General features: G+C 42.0%; 3 protein-coding genes across 16 annotated transcripts in view; 1 reads left to right on the top strand and 2 right to left on the bottom strand.

The window, feature by feature from the left end:
* Positions 1–1,915: 1,915 nt before the first annotated feature.
* trmt61a (tRNA methyltransferase 61A) lies at positions 1,916–16,911 on the bottom strand. The gene is made up of 3 exons (XM_069662371.1): positions 16,581–16,911; positions 8,312–8,578; positions 1,916–2,594 (listed from the first exon to the last, which is right to left on the bottom strand). The coding sequence occupies exons 1-3, from the start codon at positions 16,909–16,911 to the stop codon at positions 2,293–2,295; spliced, it is 900 nt and encodes a 299-aa protein (XP_069518472.1). The 3' UTR covers positions 1,916–2,292.
* Positions 16,912–19,391: 2,480 nt separating this feature from the next.
* Positions 19,392–22,833, top strand: ckba (creatine kinase, brain a). The gene is made up of 8 exons (XM_069661274.1): positions 19,392–19,499; positions 19,934–20,135; positions 20,919–21,073; positions 21,244–21,376; positions 21,730–21,901; positions 21,993–22,116; positions 22,244–22,433; positions 22,584–22,833. The coding sequence occupies exons 2-8, from the start codon at positions 19,943–19,945 to the stop codon at positions 22,760–22,762; spliced, it is 1,146 nt and encodes a 381-aa protein (XP_069517375.1). The 5' UTR covers positions 19,392–19,499; positions 19,934–19,942; the 3' UTR covers positions 22,763–22,833.
* A 774-nt stretch (positions 22,834–23,607) lies between these two features.
* mark3a (MAP/microtubule affinity-regulating kinase 3a) overlaps positions 23,608–26,139 on the bottom strand; it is a 60,142-nt gene continuing 57,610 nt past the window's right edge. For 8 of the 14 annotated variants that reach the window (XM_069661160.1, XM_069661164.1, XM_069661163.1 and 5 more), the window contains one exon: positions 23,608–24,849. In XM_069661160.1, coding sequence (XP_069517261.1) covers positions 24,504–24,849 — 346 coding nt within the window. In that variant the 3' untranslated portion in view covers positions 23,608–24,503. The remainder of the gene's footprint in view (positions 24,850–26,139) is intronic. The other 6 variants (XM_069661169.1, XM_069661170.1, XM_069661173.1 and 3 more) reach the window with 2 other exon arrangements.

The following is a 26,139-nucleotide window of genomic DNA, read 5'->3' as shown; positions in this document are numbered from 1 at the left end:
AAACCAGAAAACTCAAGACACCCAAACAATCCAGCAACGTCCCTGTTTCCACTGTTTACCAGGAGCAGCAGGAACCTAATCTATCACCTGGGAATCTTCCTCCCCTTTGCTCCAAAACTAAGAAACACTCAGGTTTTTACGCAATCTAATTTTGAGCCTTGTTGCAAATCAATCTGATAGTAAAAACAGCATCTCAGGCTGTTATTGGACCTGGTCTAGAGGCGGAAAATTGGCCGTTCTTGCTCACAAACACTCAGATGCTACAATCTTTCTCCAACACAGCGGACTAAAACAACCACAGAGCTTTTTATAACCCGCAGTAAGCTCGGGATTATACCGTACACCAGCCCGTACCGGCCCCCGATTCACACCGAAAGCCTCTGAATGCAGCAGGAGGCTTTGACTAATAACGAGCTGCAGTCAAGTGTTTAAGCACTGGACAAACAACACTGATATGATGTGCCAGAAAATGTCAAAATCTCGCTCGGATCTCTCCAATATTACACACCGAACATCAACAAACAGTCTTGCAGTAAAGAAGCCCTCCCTCAGAAGACGAATGATCACACCTTAGTCCAAAATCAAATACAGCTGTTATAATTTCCGGTGCTTCTCTGTGCACCGGATCTCCGAGAGGGGCATGCTCATCAGTCAGGTTGGTTATGAAAGGTGTCTGTGACTGTGTGGAAGCTCCTCTGTTGTGTGCATGCGTCTCACTGAAGCTGTTATTTCTGCCTTATTTGGTGCGGAGCCTCTGCAGAGGGACGGTGACTGCAGGGAGACGCCCTCAAGTAAACAGGATAATCAAACAGGCCAAAGTCAGACGAAACGGAGGATGAGTTCTATTTGTTGTTTAATTGAACATTTAAACACATGGATGTTACGTATGTTTGTAAGCAGAGATGTTCTCAGGCTGCACAGAGGATTACTGGGTCAGAACAGCAAAAAAGCTCGCTGGCTGTCAAACCAAATGCAACCAGATGTAGTCGGAGATCCTGTTGTTTTTTTTGCAAACTACATTTGACATACATATAATAGGACATCCTAAATCTTTTCTCTGGCAGCCATGGTTTTGCAAATGTTAAGCTACCCTGACAGTAGCTTAATGTTTTATGAGAAGTCCTGAAAGTGCCAAGCATGAAACAATATCAGCCTCTAAGTTTGAAGGTCAACAGATCTACTGATATAACTGAGCATCTGCTGATGAAGATTGTCAGTTAAATAAATGACTGTTAAGTCACTATCTGTCGCCGAATGAGGTAACACAATGGTGATTGAGCTGATGGCCCACTGATGGAAGCCTTTGCATTTGCAGTATGACAGACTGGGTGTCTGTGGCGACTTTCACAGAAAAAAATCACAAGCGGCGCCCAGTTAGTGACGCGTTTTCCATCAGCCAGCAGTGGTTGGTCTGCCAGAGAGGGTAGGCGGAGCTAAGCAGCTGCTTTTCCGCTCTCTGCAAGTGTTGCGAGTAAACAGTAATCTACTATGGCTGAACAAACAAAGAAAAGATGGATGACTACAGATCTAAAAAAGAAAGCGACCGTCAGCCAGGAGACTCAAGAGTTACAACCGGAGCCAACCGTGGACGTCACACATGCAACACTGTCTGGATATCTGGGAAGTGTGCTCCCGCAATTACCGTTGAGATTACAACTTTAAGAAAAAGCTTTCATTAATTCATTTGTTTGTATATAGGAGGGTAAAATAAACTCAAATCTCTTGATGATTCTAATATGTTGATCTGATAGTTGATTAGTGTCTTTTCCAAGAGCGCTTCATCAGGTCTTTTTAGCTCCTGGAGGGTTAAACCTTCAAATGTAGGCTGACGCAGGGTCCAACTGAACAAAGAAAACACGGATCTTTTCACACATTTATTGTATTTGCTTGAATACAAAAGTGCAAAATGGACAAACTGAAACACTTTCCTCCAGAAACAAATGAAAGCATTTATTAAAAACGTATTCTAATAAAAGGGGAAGGAATCTAATCAGTCATAATTCAAAAAGCTACAAGTACATTCTGCTCAAATTAAGTCTTGCCTTGATTTTCACTTGTGCTTGATGCAAGCAACAAACCGCTGCCAACTGACAGGAGCTTTTAAATTATGTAACGCAACACTGTAAATCCTCTTGGTGCTGCAGTGCCAACCGGGACCTGGAGGAACCTGGTACCCCCGCTGGATTATCACAGTCTTATTAATAAACATGGAAAATACACTGGAGCGAGGCAGATTAGAAACCACGTCCTGTTTACTGGTGGTGGAAATAAGGAAAAAATCAGTACCGAGCTTTAGGTTCTTGGTTTGGTAGCGAAGGTGAGGTACCCTGTGTGACCTGGTATTTCTCTGGGAGGGGTGGTGGTCTTCAAGGAGAAGGAGGCCTGGTTTGGAGGAGTTTTCTCTGAGCCGTCAGGGGGAGTTTGAGCGGAGGGGTCCTGGCCGAAGTCCGGCAGAGGAAGGGGGACCGTTCGCACGTCGTGGACTCTCAGCAGGACCTCCAAGGTGTTGATCTCCTCGAAGCCCTGATCCGCCAGAGCCTCACACGTCCTCTGAACCTGCTCGATACACGGAGAGAACGAACACACCCGACCTCCTGGAGAGAGAGAGACGGAGAACAGTTGTTGTTGAACAGATCCCCAAAAATAACAAAGACCAGTCAGAAACAGTCAGAGTATTTTTGGGACATTTGGGATCATTCGTCACCATGCCAGTGAACTTAGGGATTGCTATGTTGGTTTTCCGTCCACCACTTTGGTCCCAGTTGATATACCTCGAAAGCTACAAAATGAATAGCCATGAAATTTTATACAGACACTCGTGGAGGTTGAGGTTGAATTGTACAGACTTTGGTGATCCTCTGACTTTTCCCCTAGTGCCACGAGCAGGTAAAAGTTTGGATGGATTGAGACTAAACTGCAGACATTCATGGTTCCAAGAGGATGTATCCAAAGACTTCCAAGCCCTAATTTCAATTTGTCTTCTTTTTTGGTTTTTGGGTCATCTGCCTCAGCTATACTTTGAGTGTAGGGGTAATTAGCTATTGTTAGCTTGCTAAGATTTCATCCATCCATTATCTATACCGCTTATCCTGTTCAAGAGCCAATCACAGCTGTCATTGGGTAAGTGGCGGAGTTCACCCTGGACTGGTCGCGAGTCAATCACAGGGCTGACACACAGAGACAAGACAACCTAACGGGCACGTCTTTGGACTGTGGGAGGAAGCCGGAGTACCCCGTGGGAACCCACGCATGCACTGTGAGAACATGCAGACTCCACACAGAAAGGCCCGCTACGTCCGAACTAGGAAAGCTTCTGGCTGTGAGGCGACAGCGCTAACTACTGCACCACCATGCAGCCCATGCTAAGATTCATGGTTCCCAAATAATACATCCTAATGACTGAAGTGTTATTCTGAAGGTTGAATTATAGGGACTGTGGGGATCCAGACTCTACCTTTGGTGCCACCGTAAGCTTCACGTATACGAGTTTAGTGAAATATCTAAAAACTATTGGATGGATTGTCTGGAGATTAGTGAATAACAGCCGTTACATACAGCCTGGATGTTTAAAAGATGCTTACTTTTGTGCCCCTCTTGTGTCCTATGAATCACCAAATCAGTGTTTACTGGGCCTTATTCAAGTTTCACAAAAAATACATTGGATGGGTCCATGATGCCAAGAATCAGCCAATAATGATTGGAACCCTACTTCAGCAAATACTAACATTTTAGCAGTTGATTTGGTGAATTAGCTGCAGAGCTAAGTTGGACTGGTGTCTTGTTATATTGGCAGCTGCAGCATAATAACCATTAAAGATATTTAAGAAATCAACGTACACCAATACACCCTTACAATACGATTGTTGGAGATTGACTTAGCCTAAGAAAACCAGCATTTAGAAACCGGAGTGAGGCCTCCTAATAGCTCTTTTGTTAGCAGTTATTAAGGAACAGTACATGCCCCCATTTATTTGGCCTCCCTTGTGTCTGACCTCATTTTGGATGTTCCACTGTTATCAAACATGGTTGATATTTTTGGCAGTTCTCTGAGCTGAACCGGCACCGTGCCCAGCAACAGGACAGAGGTTAAAAGTCTGGGGAAAATACCCGGTGTGCTAGCTGGAGAATCGAAAACAGAAACGCTGCTGTTCAATGACGGGGAAGATTGATCCGCCGTGTTAAAATCGTACGTCGTCTGTGGAACGTACAGAAGGAGTAACCTCCAAAAGAGCAGAGTGCTTTCAAGATCTGAGCAAATAAGTAGGAAAGATCCGGCACCAGAAGAGGGAGGAAATCACAACTGTTGTAATTTCCTCTAAGTGATTCTGTTAAACATCATGATGAGATCAGTGCAGATCTACTTAACCCGGGATATCTGCCCGCCTTGTTCTCTGAGGGCAAACAAACAGCGAGAAGGGATTGTTTGTGAGATAAACAGAAGACTTACAAATTATAGATACTCAGAAAGATTACACAATTAATCAGCAATTAATTGAATGGTTATTTTGGCCGTATGAGTGCACTTTTTGGTGAATTGAATGTTCCCTGAAGCGTCTGAAAGAGTATCGTCCAAGGTGTTCATTGTTTTCCTCGTGTGTAGTCAAGTTAAAAAACAGCCAGAAGATAAATAATCAAAACCAGATTTATGAATTCAATATGGCCTCATGAGAATTTTAGTCCCTCTTGGGAAACCTGTGACACCACTACTACTATTAATAATTTGTTTTTCTAACACCCGCAAGCCCTTTCAAAGCATATCCTTTTCCCTAACAAAGCAGGCCTGCGACCTGTCGGGCTCCAGGCTGGAGTTTGTGGATCGTCGGGGGATGAGCAGGCGCTCTAATAAACAGAGATCACCTACCAGCTCCGGCCTCTCGTCTCTAAATGAAACCCTGCGGTGATCGCAGCGGGAGGCCGGAGCGACGAGCCAAGAAAACTTTCATTGGCTGACCTGAAGGGTGAAGAATGTGGCTCTGACCAGTGCAGCTGGAGACGAGAGGGGTGAGAGTCAACCAAACAAACCGAGTTCATGTATATTTTTTACTCTTTTTAAAAGGTAATGGAGGAACTAAACTATCTTGTCAATGGGTGGATTTTGTAGTTGGTAGGTGTAGTCTAAGTTGATGTTGATGACAAGAAATAGCATTTAACAATCCATTTGCCATCAGTGTGCCATTAGTAAGAAAATAGCTGTACATCAAGGGAGACTGAAGACATAAAAACCAGCTGAATTTTTCACATCACCTTTAAAGTAATAATCTCGTAGATTTTCATGTAAATAAATAGATGTCTGTTAAGTCTCTATCTATCGCTGAATGAGGTAACACAATGGTGATTGAGCCGATGGCCCACTGATGAAAGCCTTTGCATTTGCAGTATTACAGACTGGGTGTCTGCGGCGACATTCACGGAAAAAATCACAAGCAGTGCCCAGTTAGTGACGCGTTTTCCATCACCCAGCAGTGGTTGGTCTGCCAGAGAGGGTAGGCGGAGCTAAGCAGCTGCTTTTCCGCTCTCTGCAAGTGTTGCGAGTAAACAGTAATCTACTATGGCTGAACAAACAAAGAAAAGATCGACGACTACAGATACAACTTCAACAAGAAGTGAAAATCCAAAGAAGAAGAAACAAACTCGACGCTCAGATGAAGCAAACAGTCTGAAAAGGAAAGCGACCGTCAGCGAGGAAAATCAAGAGTAACAACTGCGTGTTAATCCGAGAGCCTCCTTTTGTTTTGGGACCTCTGCGGTTAATTCTACTCCTTGTCAAACCTTGTGAACAATCAACATTAAAGGAATCCTTAAATAAAAAGCTTTGCTAAACTTAGCAGCAGGTTGGCTCGCGTGTGTCTGCCAAGGAGAAACTGATTTAATGCTTACTTGCTTTGTACAGTGTTTTTAATGGTCCCTATATTGATGCAGCGTTTGTTTGCAACCTAACTAACTTAAATCTTCATTCTGTTTATTTTATTGTTACAGTTTCTACAATATCTGTTCACGTCTACATCTATTCTCCAATACACTATATGCATAATTTCAAAAGCAATTACCCTTATTTTCACATGCTCTCTAAACTTTAAAACAGTCCCTACAGAAGCACTACTTTGTACTCCAGGCAGCACATACAACAGTCAACTCCTTCAGCTTGAAGTGTAGCAGCCATTAGAAGAACACAACTGCACTGGAGTGTCAAATGTTAATAATGCGACACAAACTGAGTCCTAATGGGAGACAACTTGTGTCTCAGTCATCCACTCAGTTACTCAATGAAATAAAGAACAAGTCTGCAGAGGGCAGCCGTGTTGAAGAGTCCTCTGTGTCTGACAAACATTACAGGAGACTTTGGGATGTTTCAGATAGCAGTCGTTCCTTCGGCTAACAGAAGCAGTGTTCTCCTTTGAGACGGCCATAAACACAACTCAACGGTCTCCCCGCAACCAGGGCGAACACACAGGGAGAAGTCGGGTTGATCATTATACAAGGGTGTCTAAAGCGGTTATTAATAGCCTCCAAAATCAACCATAGGTGCACAGCTAGTATCTATACATGCATGAAACTATGATTCCTTATCTGGTTGTTGAGTGTGTGTTCTCGGGGCGCGTTTGCTTTATTCTTGCATAAGACTCGTCAGTGTAAGCATGAGCAGGGAGGGAGGGTCAAGTCTGCCAGGGTCTTTCTCAGAGTAGAGCTAAATACAGGGCCGGGCTGCAGGCCAAAACATTAGAAGAATTACAACTCTGAGTAAAAAAAGGAAGATATTTCACTCCCCGAGTCTGCAGTAAAGCAACTCTCAGCAACTTTTTCTGGAGCCTGAGAACAGATCTGGAGTCTGCAGGGATGTGCGACAAGGTGATGAATTTGGGCTGTGGGTGAAACGTCATGCCTCCTGTTTCTGCTCTGCAAACAACTCCACGGGGAAGTGGCTGGGTGATTTTTTTCACTCCTGCAGCCACTCTAATGAAAAAGCATGCTTCCTATGTTTTTGCGTAACACCTCAGACATTTCCCAGGTGAATTTATGATCACGTTTCTGTCTTCTTTAAGCATTTAGAGGCAGTGGTGCTCAGGAGAAAACACTGTGTCCAAGCAGTGGAAAGTAAATCAGGCCTTTCCTTATGGAGCCACATTCACCAGCTCTCTCCCTGCAGCATAACCCTGTATGGTCATGCGACTGCTTCTACAATGGCTGCACTTTATCAGTATCTGTATACGCGTGTGTGTGTGTGTGGGTGTGTGTGTGTGTGTGTGTGTGTGTGTGTGTGCATGTGAGGGTCAACTGCTCGTGAAAGGAATATGTAGCAGTGGCACCATAAAAGGGATTCAGAGAGGAGGAGGCAGAGCAGCATTCCTCTTCACATTGGGGCTTACTTTTTAACATTGTGATGCATTTATGTGCAACCGGAAAATAGAGCGTGTAATGAGGCATTTAGAGTCATTAACTGATGATCCTGTGCATCTTAAGATATTGGTATGTTTTGTTCTCATGCAAACTTTGGAAACATTCCCCAAATGTGTACTCGAAAAGGACCCCAACACGAGAGGTTTGACTTGCACGCTTTTATTTACGTGTGCCCTCTCTTCTGCAGTGATTTACTGGCACCAGACTGGAAAACCAGCTCCACCAACTACTTATGTTAGATCTTGACGCCCTTTTAATGAGGTGACGAAGAGGAGTGGTTGGAAACGCGGACTAATTTGAAGACAAATCTTGCTAGTTTCGATTGCATTTTCTTGTTGTGAATGCTCCCTCAACTGCAAATACCCTTGGCCACTAAAATAATAGGTCGCTGTGTGCATAAGCCTTGACTTTTCCTCTGACCACCTGAGCGATCTGCAGACCTGCCCGGGCACGCTGCTGCTGCCGGTTGCCACAGAAACCCCAACATGCTATCTGCTACAATAGCTAACTTCATATACACACACAAACACATACACACACACGCAAGGGCAAAGTTAATGAGAGCTGTCGGCTCGGATCGATGGATCATGGTCTGGGAGTGCAGAGGGAGGCGACCTGGCCGGGGGGGAAATAAATTCACAGGCTGGTATTTTAAAATGTGCTCAGTCACAGTCATGTTCATGCTGCACCGAGGTGAGTCACGGAGAAGTCAGGGGCAGGTGGCGCTGAGTGTTCCTCTGAGACACACGCTATATTTATATTTTTACACAGAAAAAAATACACGCACAATTTTCTAAGATAAGTTTATATCTAAAACACACCATGTGCTAAATGTCAACACTCAAACGATCTAAACCACAGTCTCATACACACACACACACACACACACACACACACACACACAGTTGTGTCTCACCGTGTCTCTTCATAGCAGTCTTGGCGTGTCTCACGGCCTCCCAGGGGCTCGGGATGTCCAAGAAGACAGCGTCTGCCACTCCGGTCACTCCGAACCCGTCTTTGCAGACGTCCTGGTTCCTGACGGTGACCAGCTGATCCACTTTGTGCTCTTTGAACTCCTCCGCCGCCTTCTCCGCCCGCTGCTGGTGGAACTCCACGGTGTGCAGGTGACCCGTGGGGGCGATGGTGCGCAGGATGGCGTGGGAGAGGGAGCCACTACCCGTCCCTAAAAAACAAACACCACAGGGAGGATGAATCTGAGAGCAACAGGGACTTTTTGTTAACCACTCATGCTGTGGAGACAGTAATTTAATGTGACACAAGGACTTTCCATAATGTTGAAATGATGTATTTATAAGATTTTGTTTGTTTAGACTGCCCACCTCCTTCTCCCTCATAAAAATTCCTGAATCTGCATAGGCCCCGCCCACTGTGTGCTACGTTTCTCCTTTTGTAAAATTACAGCCGAACACAGAACACGTCTCTGCCATCGTTTAGTGGCGACTTGTTGAAGCTTAGCTAGCTTGAAATGTAGTAATTAGTAGTAGTAACGTTAACGTTAGTAGTCAGTAGAGTTTGCAAAAGTTACGATGACGGTTACAGCTGGCTCGCTCATCGCCAAAGTGGTTGCCATAGGTTACACATAATGATATGCATAGCGTCACCCCGTCCAATAACATGATTGGCTCCTTAGGTTTGTGCCGTCGCAAACCTGCCAATCTGAAAGCGTGTTGTTCAGCCTGTCCTTGGTACACTGCAGTTTAAAAGCAGACAGGCCCAGCCATGGAGATGACTGCTGATGTTGTCCCTGATATGTCTCGTAGCGCATGAAGAACACCACATGGAGATGTTTACAAGGTTAAACACTTGATGTTCACTGCAGGAGGTCTTTAAAGGATAGGTTCACAACAAAAGTCAGTAAAGCAAAAGTTACCTACTCATATGAACATTGAAAGTGGTCTAAAAAACAGTAATTTTTCACAATTTTCTGACTCTTTAAAGACCGAAGGAAGTAATAAATTAAATAAATAAATAAACTGAAGAATCAATAAAAGGGTTGTAGCAATATTTGTTGCCCTAAAAGATTATTTATCTTCACCTAAGTAATCGAAAACTTCTCTCGCTTCACATTAAAAAAAAAAATTCAATCCACGTACATCAGTCCAATATCTGTAGCATATTCACCACGTATGAAAACATCAGTCCAAAAATCCTACAGCTGTGAAAATGTCCAAAAACAAATGAGTTGTGACCTCGAGCTGCAACAAGAATCATCTCAACACATTTGAGATAAAACTCTCCACTGCATGTTGTTGGCTATTAACACAAAGAACCAGGACAGACAAAGAACCAGCGACACATCTTTGCTAAGATCTCATCATCAGTTGTTCAAATCAGATATTTTAAAAAGGTAAAATTCTAAACTAAACTAAAGCTTGGACATAAAGCCGTCTAATCTCATAGGAACCTCAAACGTACACGGTTATCTCTCATAAGTAATGTTTAAAGCTTTAGTCTCAGGAGTTCACAGCTGTTATTACGACACACAGCCACATTTTCACACAGGTTCTCTCTCCTCTCGGGCTGATAAGTGGATGCTACACGTCTGAGTGGGCCCTCTTTACCCTGCAGTGCTTTGGAGGGTATTTAATGCCCGCTGATGTGCAGTTTGAGAAACACTGATGTGAGATGAGTGTGCGAATTTACAAGAAGCATAAATAAGTCCGGTCATGTGACTTGCCGTTAAGGAGGGGGATAGAGCATTGAAAACACAGCTAGAAGCCTGCAGATCCCGTCCTCCGTCCCCCCCTTCTTCTTCTCCTGACATTACGTCACCGCCGCCTTTGTTCGTGTGGCGACAAAGAGGGCAATGTTTACCCCACAGCAGCACTTTGACTTGCTAAAAGCTCACACTGCCGAGCCGAGTGGCCTCTTGCTGGAAACAACAGTAAGTGGGAAACTGTGGATGGGTTCTGCCGGATGTAGGAAACCGTTTGAATGATGATAAAGAGATGTAAAAAGCAGCTACGTTCCCATATCAAACACCAGCAGCAGAGAGAGAAATGATTACACTCAGACAAACCTTTTGCTTGAATTACCTCATTAAAGATAAAGACAGCTTTTTATCGTTATGGGTGAAGGACTCACTGTGCTGGTTCAGATCAGTGTAACTGTACATCAACATGTAGTCCATTCAGTGACTTTATAATAAAAGAATCGTCCATGGTGCCATTGCAATCCAATACAAAAGTCATGAAACAAATATTGCTGTTTTGTTTGCACCGTAGTAACGAGGTGAGGATTTAGAAATCGTACTGTTGTTGTGTTGAGATTACATACCTATCTCTATAAAGAAAAGTATGCTTGTGATAGAAGGATATAAACATAATGTTGACTTTTATAAAAGGCAAAAAGATGCCAACTGAGGCTTTACAGTATCTATAAAAATGCCACACAGTCAGTCAACATGGCTCCTGCTTGGCCTGGTGTGTGTCCTCCTTTTTGGCTCTGTAGCCAAAGCTAAAGGCTTCTTTAAGCTATATTATCTGACGCCAAGAAACTGTAATCTTCTCTGCATCCGGCTAAACAGAACCAGTGTTGCCATGTTTCATTGGGGATGGAATAAATACAACACCCTCCACAAATGGTCACATAATCAGGTATCGCTTTTACGTCTTTTAGCCATCTTCGTAAGGCTTCATAAGGTTTTCTTTTTAAAGGCCAGCTCCAGTCATCTTTTAAGACATTTAAAATGCTCTGCTAAACACGTTTAATTACCTTTAAAAATCCTCCCAAGGCGTCTCCTCCTTCTCCCTCAGTAAAAATTTGTGAATCTGCATAGTCCCAGCCCACTGTGAAAATTTCCAACCGCCCCCTCAGACGCCAAAACAAAACACGTCTCTGCCATCGTTTAGCGGCGATTTGTTGAAACTGAGTTTGCAAAAATTACGATGGCGGCAACAGCTGGCTCGCTCATCGCCGAAGTGGTTGCCATAGGTTCCACATAATTATATGCACAGCGTCACCCCGTCCATTAACAGGATTGGCTCCTTGGGTTTGTGACGTCTCAAACCTGCCAATCTGAAAACGTGTTGCTCAGTCTGTCCTTGTAGCACATGAAAAACACCACATGGAGATGTTTACAAAGTTAAACACTTGATTTTAACTGGAGGAGTTCTTTAACATAGACAAACCTAGCCTAGCATATCTAGCTAAATATAACAGGAGAGGGAACGTTGACTGATGTTTTACCTCTTGCTCAACAGTTATTAGAGCACAGAGCGAAAAGGGGCGGGACTAAGGGAAGGTCAACTGTGCAAAATATAGGGGCATTTCATCTAAATGTGGGGCCACAGCACCATTATGAATTTAAATGGCCATATGTTTCAATACAACTACACCTCAAACTGCAGCCTCACATTCGTCATACTGTTATAAATCCCCAACACGTGAGTTTACTGTTGAGAGTAAGTGGCTACGCTGCTCTAGTGTAAGCCAAGAGCTCAAACACTGTCCGAACTTGATCTGCATAAACAGACGATCAATCAGCTCAGAACCGACTCTGGACCTCAGGCTTCATGCCAGACTGCTGACGGGCTCAATATCCAACTTCTTTACTCTGAAGTACAGAGTGGAAAATATCCGAGTCCACCAGTAATACACTCAAAATCAGAAGAGTCCTGTCACAATCTTGTAAATACAGAAGAGAGATATAGATATCTTTAACCTTTGTTCTAAAAAGGGCATTTTTATTCATCGGTTAAGGCTTCAGAGTACACAAAGTGCATTTTCCGACTAAATGATGGCGACTCAAATTTGATCAAAAGAATCTTGTGTTGTGAGTGGATTGTGTCCTCAGGCCAAAAACCAACTTCTTTCTAAACAAGGACTGCTTATAATTCGTTTGGACTTCCAGGCTTAAACACAGTTTAGATCAGGGCCAATACATAGCCCAGTGCTGTTTTTCAGTTTGATACAAGACAGAGAAAACTTCTGATTAAGAGCGGAAAGAACTCGTGATAACAGCAGTTTCCTAAAGTCATCATTCCACTATCATGAAAAGGACTATGATGATGTTGTTCATGCAAAACAAACACAAGTGTTGGACACAAGAAACAAAGTGCTCCAAGCTTTGATAACAAAAGAACAGAAGAAGTCTTTCCAAAGTTAAAAATGTCACCAAGTCCAAGCAGCTGTCGAGTCACTGTGACTCAGTGTTTAAGTATTTGACCTTCTTTGAATTTAATCCTGCATACATGCATATTAATTTTTTTAAACAGGTTTGTAGCTATTAAAAAAGGGAAGCGAGTCTACAGAGATGAGGCAGACAGGATGATGCTTTGAGCTTCATGGTTACAACATTCTCATGACTTTCAGTCTTGTAGTTACGCCAAGTGAACACCTATGAGAGCAGACTTAAATTTACTTCCACATTATCCACAATGACCAAATCTAACTTACTTCCTGTGTCTACTCTATATATGACGGATGTACAGTAAGCATGCTTTATGGTTCTTCCTTTACATATCATGCCAACACACTCACACATAACAATGCTAACATGCTAAAGTTTGAAAGGTATAGTGTTTACCCTCTTAGTTTGGCATGCTAGCACGCTAACATTTGCTAATCAGCATTACACACAAGGAAGAGCTGAGGCTGATGGGAATGTTATTTCTTGAGTAAGACCATGAACCGATGATGGTGACGCATGAAAAGTTAAGTGGTCAAAGTTATTAAAACAAACCCAGTTGGGATCATCGATGTCTAAACCAGAGTTCAAGACAATCCATGTAATAGTCGTTGAGATATTTCCATAGGTCATTCGTTAATTAGCTCCAAATTCAAACAACAGCGTAGGCAAATTGTTGTCAAGATATTTCACTCAAACAACACGTCAAAAGCAGAATAGCACTCTAGCCATCCAGTAAACATGGAGCTAATTCACTGGGTCATCCTGCTTGTGGCAAGCCGTTGGGATGAATCCTCTGGGGGTCGTGAATGTCTGCACACAATTTAGTTCCTCTTCATGCTGTAGCTGTGGTGAGATCTCTTACTTTCACTTTCTCAAACTACATGCTGATAAAGTTAGTTTGTTGACCCCTGGCTTGGTTTTTGCTTCTACTTCAGCCAACCCCCTGAGTGTAAATGCAGAACAGAAAGCACAGTTGACCTCCGTTCCAGGTCAGCAGTCCCCTCCCCCACCACGTCTTTAGCCTCCTGTATCTCGGCTCTCTATCGTACAGAAGCTGCCCACTGACTTGTCGTCTTGTTCCATGAGCAGATTAGAAACGCTGATATGAGTTGCCTTGACCATTTGTATCAAAGCAAAGCTGTCATTAAAAGGCAATTTGTCATCATATGTGTAATAATCTCCTCCTTTGTAAATCTACAACAAACTGCAGTGGACAGACGGACAGTGCAGTGAAATATCTGTATGTTTTGTCCTCAATGAAGTATCCTCCAAAAAACAGCTCTAATTCCCTTAGTTGAAATGCTTCAAAGGAGTTCTTTTTCTCTCAATGAAACCCTGAAGTACAAATGGTTGGATACCACTTCTTTATTTCATGAACCACTGTAGATAGCACAACGCAGAGTGTCAAAAATTGCCAATGTTTTTGGATTGCAACGTCGTTTGTTTCATCCACCAATTTGGTCAAGACTGAAATATCTCTGAACTATCAGATGGATTGACGTGAAATTGAGTACAAACATTTATGGTCCCCCGAGGATGAATACTACTTGCTCTAGTGATTCTTTTACTTTTCATTTAGTGCGACTGGCGGATCAAAGTTTGACTTATCCATTGAAATACCTCCACATCTACTGGGCAGATTTTGCACCAACATTCATACTTCAAGGATGATGAATCCCAACAACAAGAGTTTTTCACTTGTGCCAATGTATGGCCTTGTATTGGCAAGAATCTGGCATTACAATACGTATCACTATGTTAAATATATTGTGATGAATGGAATTATAGCAAGCAAGGTGATCTATAAAAATAGCGTGCTTCTATATCAAACAACATCCATCATTAAAGACGTGGATGTTTTTGAGAATCAGTGCTGTTTGACCAAACAGAGATTGCTTTACTGAAGTATGTTGATATTTTCTTACACCAACAACAGAAACAGAAAGTTGACTTGTTCAGAGAATAAGCTTGATGTCATTGTGAAACAAAAACAAGCCTGAAGTGCTGCTACCTCTTTGTTGGTGGGCATGAATTTGTTCCTGCTCCCTGGCTGGTTGAAGTTGTTGTTTTTGTAAAGCCTCAATTCTATGACTCAAAAGCCCTTCAGCTAAAGAGAGCATTAACTGATCTGCTATATGCAGGTGGAAAAAATTAAACAGACATTTAAAGAACAATCTACCTCCAAGGTGACTCCTCTGCATGACCAAAAGCACCTTGGTATGAGGTGCTAACAGCTAACAAAATTATCGCCTCTAATCGCTGCATGTTTATACAGCTCTCTGGATGAAGATCTTCCCTCCACAGGACAGCATGTTCTAGTTATAGACTATCAGGCTGAACAGTATGAGTCACCACTGTGTCGTTCAAACGCTGGTTAGCACCTCATCCACACATAATGACACTCAAACGTTGAGTGTGCAGCTAATAAAATGATGCTTTAATAGGTAATCTAATAAACCCTGCATTTTTCCTGATATTCAAACCGTTATTACTCTGAATGCAACTGGGATAAGACTCCCAGAGTGATAGTCGTATTGTAATGCATGAATTAGGATGCAAAGAGTGTTAAATATGCATTAAAAAAAAGCCCAGCGCAACGTGATCGCAATGCAGATATCGCAGTCTTCTCCATACTGCCTGTGTGTGTGCTGACTAAACAGATTTCCAACAGACCTCCAATCTCCCCACACACACACACACACACACACACACACACACACACACACACACACACACACACACACACACACTTTTCTCTAAGTACAATCAATATAGTGACATGGGCAGGGCTGCCAGCTGTAAAACATGATGAAGCACTGCAGCACACACGCACACACACACACACACACACACACACACACACACACACACACACACACACACACACACACACATTAACATCCTCTCCCATCCCCCTCTCTGCCCTTGGAGTGGAGGAAACTGCAACTAGCCTGCCTGTAAAAACACATCAACACAGGATGGGATAGCAATCCAACAAATGGAAATGTAGCAATGATAGCAAAAACAGACAAATTCAAGAGAGAATACTATATTACATAATTTTCTCAGGCACATCTGCAGCTATCCCATGATGTTCAATATATCCAGCTGCCACTTTGTGGGAAAAAAAACATTGGACGGAGAAATTCAAATCGGATGCAGAGGCAAATGTTTGGGGTCTTAATAATATAGACAAGAGCATAGCTGTGCCTTTTGACAATATGTGTTGTGTGACAAAAAAATGTCTGTTGTTTCATATTAAGCTCTACAGTGTATTTTATTGTGTTGCAGATATATCAAGATTGGTGTATGTTTTCCAATATGTGCTAATATAATGCAGAAAACAACGTAGTTTGTCAAGCACACTCCGACTCCAAGGATGTTGGTCCACACTAGGAATGCACGATATTGGATTTTTTGCCGAAATCCGATATGCTGATATTTTCCAACCCCTTTTGCCGATTGCCGAATTTTGATACCGATACATTAGGCACATGTTTTTTCCACCAATTGCAGAGATGGTGGAATGGATATCAGGCCTACTCTTATTGTGGTGGCCCACTGGCAGATGCAGAAATAACATAATACAGTGCTTTTTTTAAATGTACACATTCAGTGGGCAATCTAAGAAAACTACTTAAACTTAGATTATGTACAAAATATCATATTTACATTTTCTTGAGGGAATCATCAAGCTTTTAGGCATTATTACAGCGTTGTTTTATCGACGGAAAATATCAGCAGAAAAAATGACATCTGCCGATATGTCATTTTCAGGCCATAATCTGCAGATACCAATAACCTGCCGAAAATATTGTGAATCCTGACTAAAATTAATTGACAGTCTTACTAATATTAATTACGTAAATAAATGTATTTGTTTAAGAAAGCAGCTGTCAGACTACCTTTGCAAAGTTGTATTTATGTTAATTGGTGAACAATCAATATACAAAACTCCTTACATGTTCATAACAATCTATATTTGTATACCTTTAACTAAAGACATTTGTCTTGAGTCTGAAATCTGACTCACCTGACTCGCAGACGACGGACCCCGGCTTCAGCTCCAGCATCATGGTGATGGTGGCAATGTCAGTGGTGTAAAGAATCTGTGTGCGATGCGGCAGTGTTACCGTCCACAGCTCAGGTGTTGGGTGAAGCACGTGGACCCATCCTCCTTTACTGCAGGTTACCTTTGACCCATAGCGTTGTCCAATGAGGTCTGAGGAGTGGCGAATGACTCCGTAGCGTGTCTGTGTTTGGGCGCCCTGCTGCACCTTAACTGGCATCATGGACTCATGGCCCAGGTAGACGATAGCAACGTCCCCGTCTTGAATGAAGTCTGAGTATTCCACAAAACTCATTGTGCCAACTCTGAAACAGGGAGGTAGGAGATAAACTTAACACACTTTCTGAGAACATTGTTTAGGTAAAACCTGGTGCATACATTACCCACAGTGCAACTAGACCATTGTAATTTCAATGGTGGTGGTGATATTTGGATTTGAATGCATTATACATACTATACATACATATACATATATATGTATGCACATATATACATGTGCATGCATAAGTACTCACCAATATCTCACCAATAATGTCACTGAGGTGTGAAATTGATGGAGTTCCCCCTTCGACTACTTGGTAAACTAAGATGACTTATTATCTAGACCAAGTGACAGCAACTAAGAAGGTTTGAATGCTGTTTTTAGGTTGGAGACCAGTACAGTTACTCATTATTGCCAACATAGGGACCAGTTTCAATGATATTGAATGAGTACACAACTACGTCACTAAGTTAATATTGTACATTTTCCTATCTAGACCCCTTTTGTCTTAAATTTTACTGAAACTGGACCCTGTTGTTAGTTTAGTTACAGTCAGAATGCTGATGGGGGACCCGGGTGCCATGGTAACCGCTCTTCAACCATTATTTGACTATTGCCACGTGAAGCAACCGTTATTTTTTAAAACCGGCGTCTTCCAAACTGAAGAATAAAGGCCGTTTAATCCAACTGCTTCATTTCAGAGGGAGGAAGACTGATTTTACCTTTCAATTTTTCTACTTTAAGACGGAGAAAAGGACGAAAAGATGTCGGACAACATTGACATGATGTAAGTAAGATGAGGTAATGCAAACGTTAGTCAGCTAATGCTACATTTCTGATGTTTTTTTAACGAAAATCTGGTTTTGTGTCGAAATCTGTTTCACGTAGCGCTGTTCTCCGATATTTTGTATAGTTCGGGTTTTAGGTAAGCGTCACAGAAGTCAGCTAACAAGTTAGTAAAGTGGTTGGTATTCTGGTTTAGTTTAGCACAGGTCAAAGTAAGGGGAACACAAGTAGACGGGGAAACAGACAAACAACCAGAGAAAGGTAACTGTAACGTTAACTAGCTACCTAAGCGGTTTTAGTTTCCAAACTAACGGTAACTTTTAAGCTAAAACTTGTACGATAGCTAGCTACAGTTGATGCAGGGTATAGGTTTCAATTTAATTCAAAAATCATTAAACACAATTGTAATGCCGAAATTACATACTGGAAAGTCACAGTGCAAAAAGTCTGTTAGAACTGAGTAAAATGAGCAATTCAATTTCATTTCATTGGTTCGACTTGCTAACTAGCTAACATGCTAACGTTAGCTACCGTAGCCGTTACGCTAAATCAGTGTGAGAACCGTTGATGACGCTTTACCTACCGTTGGTGGAATTGGCGTTCTTCGGTTACGGAGTTTTAAACCAACTCAAACTTGGGTTTGGAAGCGTCAAATCCTGCTCTTAATGCTGGGTAACGTGCATGAGAAGAGCACTGACAGCTACTCATTCATTTCCCCACACACGTGGTGTTGTTTTCAGAGGAAGTTGAGTGGAAACGACCGGATGTTATGCGACTTCACTGACTAGTAAACTCGTTTGCCGTCTAAATCAATTCGAAGATGCCCTCCAGGTGATTTGTAGAAATGCTAAATGTGCTTCTCACGCGCAAACGCCGCAACATTTTTGACTCTTCTTTCATTTTCACATGTAGACGCAAGGACTCCTCTCGAATTTGAGGCTGGTGTCTCCTTTATTTTGTAAAACAAGCAGTAGCACACCACACAGTTGAAATAGTCCATAGCCAATCATAAATCCAATTTTTACTTTACTTTATTTCTTTATTTCAGACACATAGGTCCATATCAGCACAAAACACAATACATACAATAAAGGACAAAGACATAAAGACTGGAATAAAATCATTACAGTTCATTAAGTATAAGTTTCAGCATAAAAAGCATAATAATAATAAAATGAAAATGTGGGACTATCTTTTGTTAAAATCTTTCTGTTGGTAAAAATATCATAGTACCTCCGTAAGACGTATGAGTAGAAGTTTACAGTAGCATAAAATAGGAATACTTAAATAAAGTACCTCAAACTGTTCTTAAGTGAAGTTCTGTGAAGTGAAGTGTATTATTAGGAGACTTAATTACCTTTAACAACTGCGAATGAATTATTATCACAAGAAACTTTGCAACTGATCAAATTTAACTTGATTATTAGTTCATATGATACTATTTGAACGCTTTTCCTCTTAAATTAACCAAATGCTTAAAAAACAGTTGAGCAGTTTTATAAAATAAAAACGTCGATTGTATCATATCAAATTATTTGATCTGCAAATGACAATGTATTCCACAAAAACCTGAATTAGTATTAAATCTGTGTATGTTGGAGTCCCCACTTCACACTGCCTCCAAATCAGCGCGTCCAATTGAATGAATGGAATACAAATACTGACCAATGGGAGGAGAGATCGTCTGCTATAAAGGACGATCTCAAGTCATCAGACTGACCGGAGAGCTGCTGGGACGCTGCTGCTGGTTGTTTGTGAGCTCCTCGGTCGGAAAAATAGGGATCTTTGTATCAACCCCTGGTAGTAGTAGTAATCCACAAGTCCGGAAACAACAAGTAAGGTTTTTGTTTAATTTCATTCAAAATTTGTCACACAGGCGGAGTATGCTTGATTTTTAACGATTACTAAATAATAGCTGAGCCGTAAAGGCGGATTATCTTGGCCTTTTATGAATATGTTTTATTTACAAAACACGGATTAATGCTAGCTGTTCGATTATTTTAGTGTAATAATATACAATATGAAGATGCAAATGTTTTATAAAATGTATCTGCAGCTAATTTCTGCACCTGTTTAGCGCATTCAGGACACTCTGTTCACTGCAGGAGGTTTCTTTGTCTGTCTGCGGTTGTTTGGTCACTTGAGCTAAAATGTGACATCTATAATAATCTCTGTATGCGGTGTAAAACGTGATGCTGCCTGAGTACACCCTGTAATCGTTTTTCTTTTCGTTGCATTTCACCGTCTCTTACCTCCATCCTCCGCCCAGGGATCAGCCATGCCTTTCGGTAACACGCACAACCAGATGAAGATGAAATATACTTCGGAGCAGGAGTACCCGGACCTCAGCCAACACAACAATCATATGGCCAAGATCCTGACTCCCGCTATGTACGAGCGGCTGAGGAGCAAACAGACACCCAGTGGATTTACTCTGGATGATGTCATTCAGACTGGGATTGATAACCCAGGTAAAAACCCAAGCGGCTTTTCGGCGAAAACGCCATCTGTTCGGCCTGATCGACCGCGTTTAATGGCCGCAGCGGCGCTCAATGCTGCATGTTCCAGCGAGGGAACACTAACAGCTTTCTGCACTGTGACCTTGCCAAGGGGATAAACTATGACAGCCCTTTATAGACATATGCAGAGCTGCTGAATCGGTTAGAAACGGTCATCCTCTAAATGGGCCTCTATTATCAGAGCAATATTGCACGGCTTTATAGCAAATGTTAAAGATTACCAGTGTTGCATAATGGATGCAGAGCCGCAGCTGATAATCCACTGCAGCTTTCACTTTTGTTCCAGTCTGCAGTGTAGACTAACTCTTAATCTGAACAGTGTGTGGCTCCTGTTTTTAACAATCCAGAGGGGTTTTCACACAAACCTTGTCACTGCAGTACAGCATGTGACCTTCCTCACCCTGTAGACTGTGTTTCTGTTTAGTTCTGAGAGTATGGCCAAGCTGACGCTGAAGAGGCTGTCGGCAGAGGACGAGTTCCCAGATCTCAGTCAGCACAACAACCACATGGCCAAGTTCTTAACCCTGGACATGTACAAGAAGCTGAGAGAGCGGGCTACACCCAACGGCTTCACCATAGATGGTGTCATTCAGACAGGGGTTGATAATCCTGGTACAGTCACACAGTCACACAGTCCCATCCTGAGACCTGATCAAACTCGGCACATTGCTTTAGTGAGGATTTTAGTCTATCTATCCACTGTCTCCTCTGTGACCATGTTGACCTTGTGTGCAGGCCACCCCTTCATCATGACTGTGGGTTGCGTTGCTGGAGACGAGGAGACATACGAGGTCTTCAAAGAGCTGCTGGACCCCGTGATCGAGGACAGACACGGAGGATACAAACCCTCAGACAAGCACAAGACCGACCTCAACCAAGGCAACCTGAAGGTACCACAGGCCTCAGTTCACATGGCTGAATGTAACAAGGGGTGTGGCACAAATGTTAGAACACTGTACATATGCATTCTATAGGGGCCCCTCCTGCATCTACGTATTCATTCTAATCTATGTTTAATGATGGAGCTTAACACACTGACATGCATGTCCTTCTCTTTAAGGGTGGTGACGATCTCGACCCAAACTACGTCCTGAGCTCCCGTGTCCGAACAGGCCGCAGCGTCCGTGGCTTCTGCCTGCCCCCTCACTGCAGCCGAGGAGAGAGGCGCGCTGTGGAGACACTCTCCATCGAAGGTAAAGAGGGCACTTGAACCTTTTATTTGAAGGACATTACTATCAAGCAGGCACACTCACGTTATTTTTTTAGACTACGTTGTTGTAGGAGGCTGCGGCCTGTAAACGATGCTCAGTGAAGTCAGAATGAGGCTGCTTGGTCTCAGTTTTGTAGCAGTGGGTGTCCTCTAGTGGTAAAAGAAGGAATGACACTTTATAGTAAAATAAAGGTCAACTTGAACAGGCTCTCTAACACTGAAGCGAGACCTTCAAAGTACGATGAGCCAAAATGGCTGCCTGTGTTTTTAATTTCTGTCATTGTGTTCGACATGTTTACATGCATGGTTTTCAAACTTATGTCTCTCTCCCTGTAGCTCTTGCCTCCCTGAGTGGAGACCTGAAGGGAAAATACTATGCCCTGAAGAACATGACAGATGCTGAACAGCAGCAGCTCATCGATGACCACTTCCTGTTTGACAAGCCAGTGTCTCCTCTGCTGCTGGCCTCAGGGATGGCCCGCGACTGGCCCGACGCCAGGGGCATCTGGTGAGGCTTTTAATCTTTAGCCATTTTTATGCAGCATTCTTTTTTGTTTTTCTTTTTAATTCATTAGGGAAACTGTTTTTTCTGTCTACAGGCACAATGACAACAAGACATTCCTGGTTTGGGTAAATGAGGAGGACCACCTGCGTGTTATCTCCATGCAGAAAGGCGGCAACATGAAGGAAGTGTTTGACCGCTTCTGTACCGGACTCACCAAGGTTTGTAGAAAAATAAAGCCTTATCTGTGTGGAGGAGTTGCATGAGTCGGACTACAAGAGATAATACAAGTCAGTACAAAGCACAATAAATCATAACAAGTACCTTTTAATGAACTTTTTTTTTTAGATTGAGAGCCTGTTTAAGGACAGGGGCCACGCTTTCATGTGGAACGAGCACCTGGGCTACGTCCTCACCTGCCCCTCTAACCTGGGCACCGGCCTGCGCGCAGGTGTGCACGTGAAGCTGCCCAACATGAGCAAACACGCCAAGTTTGAGGACGTTCTCAAGAAGCTCAGGCTCCAGAAACGTGGAACTGGTTTGTACAATTTCTTATCATTGCTGCTGCAACATTTTAGATCTTATGAAACTTTAAGAACATTCTGCATAGTTTGCTCTAATGTACACCCTGACTTCAACTTTAAGTAGTTGAATAAGTGTATAAAGTTCATTTATCTTGTACCATCAGGTGGTGTGGACACAGCCGCTGTGGGCGGAGTGTTTGACATTTCCAACGCTGACAGACTGGGCTTCTCTGAGGTGGATCTGGTGCAGATGGTGGTCGACGGCGTCAAGCTGCTGGTGGACATGGAGAAGAGGCTGGAGAAGGGCCAGTCCATCGACGACATCATGCCCTCCCAGAAGTAAATCATCCCAGCACCCCATCCCCTTACCCTTTTCCCTTCCCGCCCCCTTTACCTACTCCCAAATTTCCCCTCTCCCCTGTCTGAATGAATGTTTGACTCTGTCCTGGAATGCACTCTGTATTACGCAGTTTGGATTTGTTCATGTATTTAAGACGAAACGGTTCCTGTACGGTGAGACTGAATCTGAAATAAAATAAAAAATGTTCTGGTTCCACTTCTTCGTCATGACTGATCTGTAAAAATACTCTCAACATAAATCATCAGCCCCATAGTGTCCTAACACTCAGTTTAATGCAACCTGCACCTGTTGACTGTAAATGTAGTTCAGTTCTGGAAAGTGACATTTCAAGAACACAATGTGTTGATTCTGAAATCATCTGCAGAGCTTCCAATGCTCCAATTTAATCAACACCTAAACAGTTTTTACTTTGTAGACATTTAAAACGTTCCCCAAATGTACATATCTATAGCTGGATTCACAAAATGAGAAAACAATCTGACCTTGAATGCAGCACATTTAAGTTCTTAGGTTTAAGAAATGGAAAATGCTGCCTTAAGTCATGCTCAAGGGGGTACTGAGTTGCATTATGGGGGATGTAGGATCCATTATTTTTCAAGCTTGACCTATGAAAACTTTGCTGCTGTGATTTCCCATTAATGTGTCGTAAGTTTCCAAATGTGCAAAATACCTACAGCACTGCTTTAGTCACAATTCTGAGAACAGGCAAGGTTTATTCCAGAAATGGAAAAGATGGGCCAGAAGAAACACGAGGCTCTGAAACTCTTTGAACTGTTATAAATGGTTTGCAGTCCTTAATTTTTTTGGGTGTCTAGACGTTTAAAACCCCTTTCTACCAGTTTAAACTAAAGATGTTTATCTACAAATGCTAACTGGGATCCTGTGGCATGAAAGACACCAACTCAGTACATGATTACTTTTGCAGAACAAAGGACTTCATATCTTTCTTTGGTGCATAAGTTGTCGTACTTCTGATAGTGTAGTTCTAAATGTAAAAGCCTATATATTTTAAAGGCTTATTATTCTTAAACATCCTCATATTCACCTTTTTAAAATCAAAAGACATTCATTTCCTTTTAAACATTAAACAAATATATTCAAAATACTGGAATTAAGCTCCACACAGAGGCAGCACAATTTCAGAACAAACATTTTTATATATTGTTATCTCGACTGTGCCCGGTTACAAATGATCAGCGTGAGACGGGACGTTCAAGTTGACAGACACTTTAATTGAGACATGAGTGACCCCCCCGCCCTCCCCTTTTAACCATGTGGGCATTTACACGGACTCCCCATCATCTCTACTTTTTTTTAACGAAATACAAAAAGAAAAAAACAAAATGGAGTATTGCAGTGAAGCCATCTTGAAAGTAAGATACATTATTTACACTGAAAACAAAAAACGCTACGTAATTTTTTTCTTTTTCAAGGAGAAAAAAAAGAAATAAATAAGACTAGAAATGTTTTTTTTTGTCCACATTCACAGCATGACAAATCATATTCAACTCGTTAATGTCGACCCCGTGTGGCCAGAATAGACTGAGATATTAGTAGGTAATTCAGTGATTATTGCCAAAAGCCTTAATCTATACATTGTAATATTCAATACATACTCTGTATTTTGTTTAAAAAAAGGAGACATTTGGAAACTGCTACTTGGATGATTGTACAGCTTAAATACTTCTAGATATATATATGTATACTTTTTAAACCCTTTTGTTCATAGCTTTAACTCGTTGGCAACTTTGGAAGCAATGTTTTTGAAAGCGATGGATGATCCGGATATCCGTTTGAACCTGACGCCGTTGAGGGAGAGACGGGGCAGCTTGCAAACCTCCATCTCCCACTGGACCAGGTTTTCGGCTCGCCCGTCCCCGTGGACGCAAAGAAGCAGGAAACTCTCTTGCTGTTCGTAGTCGCAGTTGTTGGCATCGAGCACCTTGCGAATCTCCCGCATGATGTCGCAAGGCTCCATGGAGCTGGTGGTCCTCATACTCCAAGTGAATCTGAGGGAGCGGGGTTTACCGTCTTTATTTTCCCCTTTTTGATCCCCAGGTACATGGCGACTGTCGGGAGGAAAGCAAACACACAGAAGGTTTAGGATCACAGATTTTGTGCACTGCTTTTTACCTCAGCTACTTTGACTGTTTTTATAAAAAAATCCACCTTTTTATTCTTTGGTAGAATAAATAATTGGTGTTTATCAGTCAAAGCAGCTGGTGGATGAACATTTAAAGGAATACTTCTTCTCTTTATGGTTATATTTGCTTTCTGGCCAAGAACTAGATCAGATGATTGATGCCACTCTCGTGTTTGTACACTATATAAAAAGCTGGAGCCAGCAGAGAGTTAGCTTAGCTTAGCACAAAGACTGGAAACAGAGGGAAACTGCTAGCCAGGCTTGAAGATGTATTCAGATCCTCTACTTCAATAAAAATTCTAAGAAAAACACTGAAAATATTCCACTACATGTAAAAGTACTGCATTCAAAAGTATAACTAGAATATTATTATTATTATTATTAAACTATTTTATATTAAATTGTTCCCTGTCAGTGTTTTTATGTAGTTTTTGGACTAAAATGAATGCTGCATTAATGTGCGTTTCACTGCTTCAGATGTTTAAGGTTGTGCTTTTTAATTTACTTTACATACTGTTGATAACTTTAATCTACAGCAAAGAAGTAAAAGGATAACATTGCATAAAAGGGATTTACTCAAGTGCAAATTCAAGGTACATTACTACAGTTTATTTATTAATGTCCCAACAATGCTCCAGGACAAACTACATGACATGTTTAGTTTTTACTGGACTATGTCTTGGCCTGGCTTCACATCTGACTCTCAGCAAGAAAGCAAATAATACACATAATCCCCAGAATCATGAAACTTCCTTTAAACATTATTTAGCTCATGGCTGGTGTTTGTTTACACCAGGACACGTTCTAACCCCAGTTTGTGCCTCTTATTTCTCATCGTCACATTCAAGTCACAAAGCGAAGAATTTGTTTGATTAAAAAGGTGAAAGAGGATACATTTTAGGCTGCTAAAGATGAAATAAAAAGGTTCTTTTAATGTGCAAAGTCTAACTGCAGATTTAATTTCCATACATTTACAGACACTTAAAATAGCAGTAGAATTATGCTGAATATGGGTGCAGATATTCTGAATTCTTGTCCTTTAAATTGAACTTTAAGGACAGGAAGTGGAGTAAAAACTTGTGAAACAGCTTAATAATCATTTTAATTAAACAGTGGACAGTATATTATTTTCTATCCATATGATTAAACAAGTTTTAAAAATGTTTTTCAAATGCCCCTAGGTTTATTATTCTTAGTTTTGGTTGGAAAAGCTCTG

This window comes from Semicossyphus pulcher, unplaced genomic scaffold (assembly GCF_022749685.1).
Source record: "Semicossyphus pulcher isolate SPU_LCO1_2020_fin unplaced genomic scaffold, fSemPul1.0.p SCAF_14, whole genome shotgun sequence".
NCBI lineage: Eukaryota > Metazoa > Chordata > Actinopteri > Labriformes > Labridae > Semicossyphus > Semicossyphus pulcher.
Note: the sequence above shows the minus strand (reverse complement) of the source record. Positions and strands in the feature narration are given on the sequence as shown.

Bases quoted from the DNA above. Each gene is read 5' to 3' on its own strand.
- ckba (XM_069661274.1), top strand. From the start codon at position 19,943: ATGCCTTTCGGTAACACGCACAACCAGATGAAGATGAAATATACTTCG. The intron at 21,074-21,243 runs GTACCACAGGCC...CTTCTCTTTAAG, and splicing joins TCAACCAAGGCAACCTGAAG to GGTGGTGACGATCTCGACCC. The intron at 21,377-21,729 runs GTAAAGAGGGCA...CTCTCCCTGTAG, and splicing joins GGAGACACTCTCCATCGAAG to CTCTTGCCTCCCTGAGTGGA.
- trmt61a (XM_069662371.1), bottom strand. From the start codon at position 16,911: ATGAGTTTTGTGGAATACTCAGACTTCATTCAAGACGGGGACGTTGCT. The intron at 8,579-16,580 runs GTGAGTCAGATT...TTTGTTTTTTAG, and splicing joins GTCCGTCGTCTGCGAGTCAG to GGACGGGTAGTGGCTCCCTC. The intron at 2,595-8,311 runs GTGAGACACAAC...CTCTCTCTCCAG, and splicing joins GACTGCTATGAAGAGACACG to GAGGTCGGGTGTGTTCGTTC.